Source organism: Misgurnus anguillicaudatus, chromosome 17, assembly GCF_027580225.2.
Source record: "Misgurnus anguillicaudatus chromosome 17, ASM2758022v2, whole genome shotgun sequence".
NCBI classification, from domain to species: Eukaryota; Metazoa; Chordata; class Actinopteri; order Cypriniformes; family Cobitidae; genus Misgurnus; species Misgurnus anguillicaudatus.
This window is the reverse complement of record NC_073353.2, coordinates 20,423,331-20,433,664: the sequence shown is the minus strand read 5'-3', so window position 1 is coordinate 20,433,664 and position 10,334 is coordinate 20,423,331. Positions and strand designations below refer to the sequence as shown.

The 10,334-nt window shown below is 36.5% G+C and overlaps 1 protein-coding gene across 1 annotated transcript; it reads left to right on the top strand.

Annotated features, from left to right (window-relative positions):
• Positions 1 to 549: 549 nt before the first annotated feature.
• Positions 550 to 10,173, top strand: wdfy2 (WD repeat and FYVE domain containing 2). Its single transcript, XM_055216381.2, has 12 exons — positions 550 to 970; positions 3,319 to 3,386; positions 3,716 to 3,789; positions 3,942 to 3,996; positions 4,630 to 4,780; positions 5,197 to 5,309; positions 5,894 to 6,020; positions 6,143 to 6,248; positions 7,295 to 7,396; positions 8,194 to 8,324; positions 8,483 to 8,591; positions 8,680 to 10,173. The coding sequence occupies exons 1-12, from the start codon at positions 834 to 836 to the stop codon at positions 8,707 to 8,709; spliced, it is 1,203 nt and encodes a 400-aa protein (XP_055072356.2). The 5' UTR covers positions 550 to 833; the 3' UTR covers positions 8,710 to 10,173.
• The last annotated feature ends 161 nt before the right edge of the window (positions 10,174 to 10,334 follow it).

Genomic DNA, 10,334 nt, shown 5'->3' with positions numbered 1-10,334 from the left:
TTATCTCATAATTTCGACTTTTAAAGTCATAATTATGACTTTTAAACTCATAATTATGATTTATCAGAGCATGATTTTTTTTCTTATGTGGCGGAAATGGACTTCCATACAAATGACACAAAGTATTAATAAATTAAAATTGTTTCTAGTAATGAATTTAAATTATTGTCTCACATTTTAAACATTTAGTGATTTTTTTAATGATTATATCTATAATAGAGATATAGGTATTAACGATGTAAAACAAAACGGTTTTTTTAAACAAAAAAGGAACCAACATTTCAGTAATGTACAACAGTTATGTGCAATGCATGCATGTCTGCACATGATAAGCATGTGAACTATAAATACAACAATTTCCACACAAGTGATGTTTTGACAAGTCAAAAAGAAAAAAAATTTGTTAAGAGAATAAATAAAAAAATTATTTATTTTCAGTCTAACAAAGATGGTACTTTAACCTAGTACCGTTTTGGTTCAATGAACCATGCAGAAAACATATTTAAAAACAGGAAAATGCATGACGCTCATCTTCCGGTTTTACAATTTGGTATTCGCTAGAGTCAAAACTGCACATCGAAAACGCAGACATCTGTGATTCATTCCTCAGTCGGATTGTCCGAATTTATAGAAAGGGGCATGAGTCTGTTTATGGTACATGGTATAGCGATTGCCAGTCACTGTAAACGATACAGCTTGTGATAGGTAATCAGCTGACCTGCAGCATCCTTGACCGTCGCAGCTCACCGTGTTGCAGGTTAAGTAACCGACGGACCTGTTTAGCGTGTTATGCTGCCGAGAGAGGATTTAAGTGACGAGGATACGACAGCGCCATGGCGGCCGAGATTCATCCCCGTCCCCAGACGCGAAAGCCCGTCCTGCTGAGCAAGATCGAGGGGTTTCAAGATGTGGTGAACATGGCTGTGATCATACCCAAAGAGGACGGGGTTATCAGCGTTTCTCAAGACAGGTCAGCGCACTTTGAAATAACCTCCAGTCCTAAAATGAAAATTGCATTATTAGCAATATATACCAGACCGTCCTGTTTCATACAGTAGTTGTGTCACAGAACAGAATAAATGCAGTTTACTGAATTCAGTATTGTAACAGTGTGATTAATAATGTAATTTGCCAGTTTCCCCAATAAACTCTTTAAAGGCTTGTTTGTTTGAATAATCGATCTTTGCAGCACTATTAAAGGATCACGTGCGGAGTGATTTACAATGCAAAGAGTATTTTTTATGTAACTTAAGGGGACATAAACCGCCGATCATCGTGTGTATTTATTTGTGGGGCTTAGCTAACGTTAATACATTAAAGCTGTGGATCTCGATCTTTCTGACTCCAAGGCCCCTATTTTAGACAACAATATTTAAATCCACCCACTCACAATTTCTATCCAATGAAAATATTTATCAGCTATATTAATATATATATATTTGCCTTAGTTTTTTTGTCTGCTTGTTTTGAAAATGTAAAGGTGCCCAAGAATGCGTTAAAATAATTTGTTAAATTGTTCTTTGATATTTACAAAGAAGGTATGTAACTTTATTAGGTGCAAAACTATCCAGAAACGTTTTTACATGTCCATTTACAGCCCTAGGATTTGTCCTTTGAATGAAATGGTCTATATTTGCCCTATTTGGAAGGGTCATGAATAATAATGTTGAGCTCTGCTCTTATTGGCTCTGCTCTCTCTGAGGCTCATGCCAGTAGCTCACATTAGTAAACATGTTGGGGGCATACATCTCGACTGTTAAATCACAGTCTGTGTTATGTTGAGATTGGCCAGCAGTGTTTTCCAGCAGTCTTTTGCATGCACAAGGTTTGCATAAGAATGAGGAAACAAATGTGTACATGTCATTACCATGTACAGAACTCCTTTTAATCTATGCCTAGATAATACAGTTTTTTTATTATATGGCACTTTTAAAGTTTAAAAAACACTACTGTAAAGTATCCCAAGCTGGTTCTGTTCCTAACATGTTCCCACTCCCACTTCCTTTTACTGCAATAAACCTACAACAGTGTTATTATTTTCATAACATCTAGTTGGATGGGGTTTTCGGATTGAAACTGAAATAAGTGCTGCATGCATGTCATAGGATTTATTTTGCAAGCGCATGTTCTGTTAATGCAGAAAAAATACTGACAGATTCTCAAAGTTCACCAATATGTGCAGGAAACTTCTTTAGCCAAGACTAAGGAAAACTATATATGCATGCATGCTTTGCTTTTATATCTAGTGGGTAAGTGTGATGTGCGAGGGACCTGCTGATGAGAATTAGCCAAGCAAGTGTTTATATTAATGGGAATATAAAAAACTACCCAGTTACAACCGTATAGGTATATTCTTCTTGATTGCATCTAAAATGCTGCTGGGTCCTTTTTTGTCTAAAAAAAAATCTCACGTAACCTCTCTTTGTTTTTTATTGGCTGCCACTTAGATACTGTTTCTGTCATATTGGCAGCTGTGTCTATCTGTGCAGTACAATCAATGCTGAATAAAACAATCCAATCCATTCTGACAGCTGTTAACATGCACTTGTAGTTGTCTAGCTCTTTCTTTCCATTCATTGAGGGGTTCCTTTTCATTCATCCATAATAAAGCTTCATCATAACTTTACATGCACTTGTTGGGCCTTATTTATGAACCCTTTTTAATGCCAAATTGTATAAGCTATGTATATTCAAAGTGGTCTGTGATTTGTTTGGTTAGAAAATAGGGCTGCACGATTTGAGTAATTTTTCCCATTGCAATTATTGATGCTAATATTGCGATGTGCGATTATACTAGATGGAATCATGAGTCAACTTGATGGGTTTTAAGGAAAATCCACACACAGTTTAGTGATAATGCTAAAATGTGTATTTGTTAAACTAGAAATGTTTTCGTATTGCCACGTGATGTAGCAACTGCTTAGTGTCAGTAATCCAAAATACTGCCATACAACAGACGTAGAGTGTTTTTTAGCTACCAGATCACTGTCAACCTCCTCTGCATCCATCTTCGCTCTGGTATTTTTTTGCGCTGTGCACACACAAGTGATGACGCACACCACACAGGTGCATGCCACACATGCACTGCCTTTTTTGTTCGTTTTTCTTTCTTTTTTTAAACAGCAAAGAAAATCATCAAACTGTTATCAGAAAGTTTGTGTTAACAAGTCCACACATGTATTTATTTAATATAATTGCAACATTTTGCAGTCATATAATTGCACAGGCTGACATCGCGATTGCGATGCGATTAATTGTGCAGCACTATTAGAAAATGTCTGCTAAATAAATTTAAATGTATGTATTTTCTTATTTCAGAACAATACGTGTGTGGCTGAAGAGAGACAGCGGTCAGTACTGGCCCAGTGTCTATCAGACAATGCCTGGTGAGACCACTACTAGAATCCTGCTTTTTTCAAACAGCATAGTTAGTTATCATTTTAACATTATGGGACACGCAACCGAAGAGCTTTAGGAATTTTACTATTCAAGTAAAAAAAAAAAAAACCAGTCTGGGCACGAACTTTTGTTTGTGTTCACAGAAACCAACACTCATCAGTTTTACTTCCCAGTAATGATGTCATTTTTGCTTGCTTTCTGGTTAACTATTTTCGACTGTTACGAATAGGTCAAGCTGTTTCACAATAGAGGGCATGTTTAGTTGAATTCGTAGTTAGATGGATTCTGTTGAAAATCTTTCTTTCTTATGCCGTAGCTCCATGTTCATGTATGTCCTTCAACCCAGAGACAAGGAGGATCACTGTTGGAATGGATACTGGTGTTGTGTCGGTATGTTGAGGAAACTTTATTATCAACCACAGTATGAACTAAACTACTGTTATAATTTTTATGTATTTGTCTTAATTTAGCCCGTTACTAAGCAGTAGTTGTGTTCACTCTTTATTTTTGTCCTGTGTTTGGGTGGTTTCATCTCTCTTTAGGAGTTTGTCTTGTCTGAGGATTACAATAAGATGACTCCTGAACGAACATATCAGGGTGAGTCACAAATCTATTGTCAGTCAAGTTTGTTTTGTTAACTGAACATACAGTATATCTAAGTTGTGTATGGATTAACCAGTTCTCTCCATCATTATATAGCCAAACAAACAAACATACAGTATATCATATGAGCATGTGGAAATATGTTTTTTTCTGTCCCTTTGAAATGTATTGTATATGTATGTATATATATATTGTATTTTGTAAGAACTGAGTGAAAATACAAGGCAGACATTTTAAATATGTTAAAAATAAATATGTTTTGTTGTGGTTTTTGTTGGATAGATTCCTATAACATTGATTCAGTAAGCTTCATCTATATAACAGCAGCCACATAATAATAGACATTTGCCATGTACTTAGTTGTGATCTAGGTGGATTTATTCATTATTTACTAAACACTGAGCTCAATTACAGTGGATTATGGCTAAGAATGACATGAATGCAATGCAAACTTATGTAAGGCTTCAAACTACAAAAAAAGTTGATACAGATTTACAGTTTACATAGCGCTTCGGATGATGAAGTATGTTAGGTGCTTTGGTTTTAAGCTGCATCATTGTTAGTGAAATATAAATATGATAATTGTTTAAGTGTCTGTTCCTCATTTTTTGCATTGTGTTTTTATAGCACATCAGGGTGGCGTGACCGTGGTGTTGTTTGTCTTGGAGATGGAATGGGTTTTAAGCACGGGGCAGGACAAGAGCTTTACGTGGCATTGCTCAGAAAGTGGACAGCAGCTGGGCACATACAGGACTACAGCATGGGTGTCTGGACTACAGTATCCATTTTAACAGCGAAACGATCAAACACCCCGGATGTTTACATATTCCTTATAAAATAGATGAAGCCTCATCACAAACTAGTCACAAGTATATGAAGAGTTCAAATGCAAAGCCCATTTTAAAGAAGAGCATCTTTAAAATGCATTATTTCACAAATGTCACTAGTCATTCCATTGATATTTTAAGGGCACCTTTTGTTTGGACATAATGTGTGTTGGCAGTGTGTGAACACAACCACCCTACAAAGAAAAAAACACCTGCTCCTTGTTTTTTAATCCATAAATTACATAAATTAAATTGATACTTAAACACTGTAGAAAATACAGTCTTATGGGTGGTATAAATACCGAAATTGTGTGGATTGGAGAATTCAGAGATTTTACATTGGGTTCCTTGACAATCCATGTGTAAGATTCGATGTTGAAACCAGACATGCCTTTGTTGGAGATCATTCTGGTCAAGTGACAATCCTAAAGCTTGAACAGGAAAACTGCAGCCTGGTCACAACTTTTAAAGGCCACACAGGTTCTCACTTGTACACACACAATATTGATTAAACCATTACCACATATAAAAGACCAAGGTTTAAAGCACTAAACAACACATTACACAGTCACGCTTTAAGTAACAATCATTACATTTGTATAGAAAACATATTAGCTTCATTTGGCCATCATTAGAAGCCAGCATATCTCCTAATAGATGCTCTGTGAATCCAAGTGCAATAACAAAAGCACCCCAAATGGGTACAATAAACCCATACTGGGTTCAATTATTTGCCTTACTAAACCAATTAATAGAGTGTAAAGGGGTGGTCAGAATAAAAAGTGGCTTGGTGGCTTGGATGACTTGACAATGCTTTACTGACTATTTGTAAAAACAGTACTTTAAATTAGGGAAGTATCTATTTTCATGGTTTACAAATAGGCGAACACACACAAACAGTAATTCTAATGCAAAATCCACACTTCAAGAACTGATCCTTATTATTATTTACACATGCTGAAACCATTTTTGACAGTATTTTGTGTTAAACAGACATACTACTAAACCGTGTAAGAGAGCATCTATTGAATCTTGTCTTTGTTCCTGTGTGTTTATTTGTGCAGGCAATGTTACTGCTTTGTGTTGGGATCCTGTTCAAAGGGTTTTATTCTCTGGAAGTTCTGATCACTCAATCATCATGTGGGACATCGGGGGGCGTAAAGGCACAGCCATTGAACTGCAGGGGCACAAGTAGGACATTGTTGAATTGCTGTCATATAATATTTAAATAATGCAATTGCATGTGAACTGTTTCTTTAAGATGTATGACTAAACAAAACAAGCTTATGTTCAAATCTATGTGTGTGTGTCAGTGATAAAGTGCAGGGTTTGTGTTACGCTCCTCACACTCGTCAACTCATTTCCTGTGGTTCAGATGGAGGAATCGTTATTTGGAACATGGATGTCACACGACAGGAGGTGAGAGAGAAAACCCATAGAAAGTATTATATGAAGTATTAAAAGTGCAGTGTGTAAATTTTAGTGGCATCTAGTGGTGAGGTTGTGAATTGCAACCAAGTCTCAGTCTACTGCTCACCCCTCGCTTTTGAAACGCACAGAGAAGCTTCGGTAGCCGCCACCGGAAAAACATGTCATCGTCGGAGACAACTTAATAAAAAAGTTTGTCCGTTAAGGGCTTCTGTAGAAACATGGCGGCACAAAATGGCGACTTCCATGTAAGGGGACTTTCTGTGTATGTGGATAAAAACGTCTCATTCTCAGGTAATAAAAACATAACAGTTCATTATAAAAAGGTCTTTATACACCCCTGATAATACAGTTTTGTATATTATTTAGCATTTCTGTCAAGAGATCCTTTTAAAAATTACACACTGCAACTTTAACTAGTAAGTAGTATATGGGACGGAGAAAAATCCAGTGGTTCTCAAACTTTTCGAGTGTGCGGCCCCCCTTATGTGTGGTGTTTCCTTCGTGCCCCCCCAAAGAAAATTTATAACAAATTTGTTCTAAAACTTAACATTTTAATTAAACAAAGCATATTAAATTATACAATGTAGTGCTGTTGGTTAGTAGCCTTATTTTTTTAGGTTTAATTACACAGAATTCATGATAAATGAATGTATTAATACATAAAACTTGGGCCCCCCTGGCACCATCTCGCGGCCTCCCTGGGGCCCCCGGCCCCCAGTTTGAGAACCAGTCAATGTTAGTTCCATCATTGTGTTATTGTTTTCTCCCACATTGCTTCAATGAAAACATGGGTCAAGCTGACATAGAATTCCTAAAGTTTATGCAAAACCTAATTATTAATTTAAGTTCTCCCAGCAAAAGTTTTATATTGATTTGCAAAAGTTTTAAGGAACAACTTGTGTACCTCAGGGAAAGGGATCTTAAAATGGCTTTGTATTCATGTTTAAATTAGATTTGAATTCGCAGATTTGTATATAATCATGAAGCCCACTATACAGTAGTTTCAACATGTCCTTATCTGTTCTTGGTCTCAGACTCCTGAGTGGCTCGACAGTGACTCGTGCCAGAAGTGTGAACAGCCGTTTTTCTGGAATTTCAAACAGATGTGGGACTGTAAGAAAATTGGTCTGCGGCAGGCATATCACACAAAACTGATGGCGCTTTTCCGTTGCATAGTACCCCACGGTTTGGTTTGGGGTTAGGTCAGCTCACCTCACTTTGGCTTGGTTAGCTTTTTAATTGAGTTCAGTAACACTTGGAGTGGGAGGGATTACAGGCATGTCGTTATATTTGCGCTGCCTACTGCTGTGACATCATACATGTGAGAGTGTTGTTGTACATTTCGTCCCAAAATTAAAATTGACCACCACAAATAGATGCTTGCACATCACGTTTATCACATACTCTGTTTTACGTGACAGTTTCTGTACAAACACCCGTGGCATCGGTCGATGCGTTCCGTTAAGCATATATGCGGACGTGCATGTTACGAATGTGCCGCTACAAACTGCAAGTCTGGAATTTTTTTTTTGGTGTTCCTGATTCACAACCTGTGGATGTTTTTCATCGCTAAAAGGGAGTTTGGGAACTTACAGCAAAGCACAAATGACAACCAGGCATGAGGGTAACTTAAAGCTAATCTTTCACATTATAGTGATGACTGGTAGTGATGATTCTCTCAGACCAATCAGTGATCCAGAGTGTTTTTGCGTCACGTTTTGGTATCAGCTCGGGTTGCTTGGAACCCTGACCGAGGTGGTACAAAAAAAAGTATTGGGTACTACGAACTGAACCCAGTGGAAAAGCTCCCAAAAGTAAGTTGACCTGACCAAACCAAACCGTGGGGCACTATGCAAAGGAAAAGCGCCATAAGATGACATCACACAATCCTTACTTTATTACAACATAAATCAAAATTGATTTTATTCTCCAGCATCACTGTAGGAAGTGTGGCCAGGCCGTTTGTGGAAAGTGCTCCTCTAAACGTTCAACTATTCCTCTCATGGGGTTTGAATTTGAGGTGCGGGTTTGTGACAGTTGTTACGACTCCATTACAGATGAGGAGTAAGTCAAAATTGGGTTTATTTGATGTTTTAAATAGCATTAATGGCTTTAGATGCCTCAGTATAATGCATTTAAAAGTTAAAATGCAATGCAAGTCATTTTGTATAAAAATGTCAGCATGAATTGAAGTCACTCATAGGATTTTTTTCATTGTTTAGACGGGCACCCACTGCAACATTCCATGACAGTAAGCACAGCATCATTTATATGCAGTATGAACCAACCAGGAGCTGGCTTCTTACCTCCGGGAGTGACAAAGTCATTAAGGTTAGTCACTATTTAAATTGACATGTTTGCTAAAGTTTGGCTGGTAGTTAAGTTTCATAGGTTATATCTGTTGTGGGCTTGCATGCAGCTGTGGGACATGACTCCAGTGGTATCATGAGAATTCCCCAAAATCATCTGCAAAAAAGGAACAAAAAAGGAACAAAAAATCAGGGAAAACAAAGATACGTGTGTTTATAGAAAGCCTTCATATTTCCTCGGTTTTCCAAGGAAAATATCTTGCCAGTGATGGACAGATTTATCTCATGGAGATAAAGCTTAAGAATATTGTGACTTTGAAAACTGATGTGATAAACTGCATTTGTAAGTATTTGTGCATGCCATGTAAAGATTACATTACAATACGCATTGCACAAATAACACACTGTGTATAAAAACGGTCCTGTTATAACGTTGTGGTCCAGTCTGAATCTGCTTGAATATACTGTGTGTAAATATTTCAGGTTGTTTGTGTTGACAAACTTGTGTTGCTATGTTTTATCTGTGAAAATGTTCATGTTTATATTATGGTCATTTTATGTCTTATCCCAACCATAAATTAATCTTTGTGATATTACATTAAAGCATGCTGGAACTGTTTTATATTGAAGTGCCTTCACCACAAGCTAATTATCAGCGGTCAGTACTTGGCATATGATGAAACTGGCTTCTCTTTCGGTCATAATCTATTGATCTTTTGGACTCAATGTGGCAATGTGGTGTAGGTTAATGTGGTAGTTAAACATTTACAATCCAATTATTGGTTTTAAGAATAAATCATGCTTCATTATAATAATATTGCACATTTGCAGATAAGCTGATATCTGATAGATGCCTGATTACAGTAAGAACCACTCATTGTATTCATTTTTTATTTTTATTCTTGTCACATGCACTGATGTTTTTGCTGTATATTGAATCAAGGCTTTTGTAAGGCGTGGCTTGTGCACTAAAGTTTATTATAAGCAAACCGCATGCGTTTGGGGATTTGAATAGTTTATTTCAAAGCCATAAGGTGAAAACTACAGATGATACAGTGTATGAATACAGAAAATCCGCATTTTAAAGATGTTAAACTTTAGTGCAACTATATCAAAATTACAAGTGCAGCTGTTGGATTACAATTCTCAGAATATTTCAGAATCTTACACAAATAAGTAACACAATGTGACTAAAAGATTTCCAAAAAACATTGGACAAATCATTATGCTGAATATTTAGTGTAGTATTTACTATACTTTATATGCGCATATTATACACAGTGAACTCTTTGTTCATCTGGAATTGAAAGCTTTTATGGATTTTGGGTGATCTTTTCTCACATAAGAACTCTTATTTACAAGAACGCAGTCATGTAACTAATTTAACCTGAACATCGTTTTTCTGATCATGGTTTTAAAGAGATGGTAAGCATGTTGAAAGCGTGTTTCTTTTACCACTAAAACAACCACCTCAATCTAAGCACTTAACGCACTCTTTTATTATTGTTTTTCCCAGCAACGGTTTGTGATCAATGTCTTAAACACCTTTGTGGTAATACTAAAATGTGATTGAAATTGTGAAATAAAGTTTATACAGAAATAGAGAGTTTATGTTGTGGTTTTGTCTATCTTTTAAATGCTGGTGGTCACACTGGAACTTGTGAAGTTAATATTAATCAAATAAATTATACATCCTGACCTGCACCTTTGTTTCACCTTTCCTTTAAAATACTGTAACAGTCACAAGTTAACAAAATATCTTATT

Excerpts from the sequence above, each read along its gene's own strand:
- wdfy2 (XM_055216381.2), top strand. The coding sequence starts at position 834 with ATGGCGGCCGAGATTCATCCCCGTCCCCAGACGCGAAAGCCCGTCCTG. Across the intron at positions 3,790-3,941 it reads TGGATACTGGTGTTGTGTCG|GAGTTTGTCTTGTCTGAGGA; the intron begins GTATGTTGAGGA and ends ATCTCTCTTTAG. Across the intron at positions 6,249-7,294 it reads TGGATGTCACACGACAGGAG|ACTCCTGAGTGGCTCGACAG; the intron begins GTGAGAGAGAAA and ends TCTTGGTCTCAG.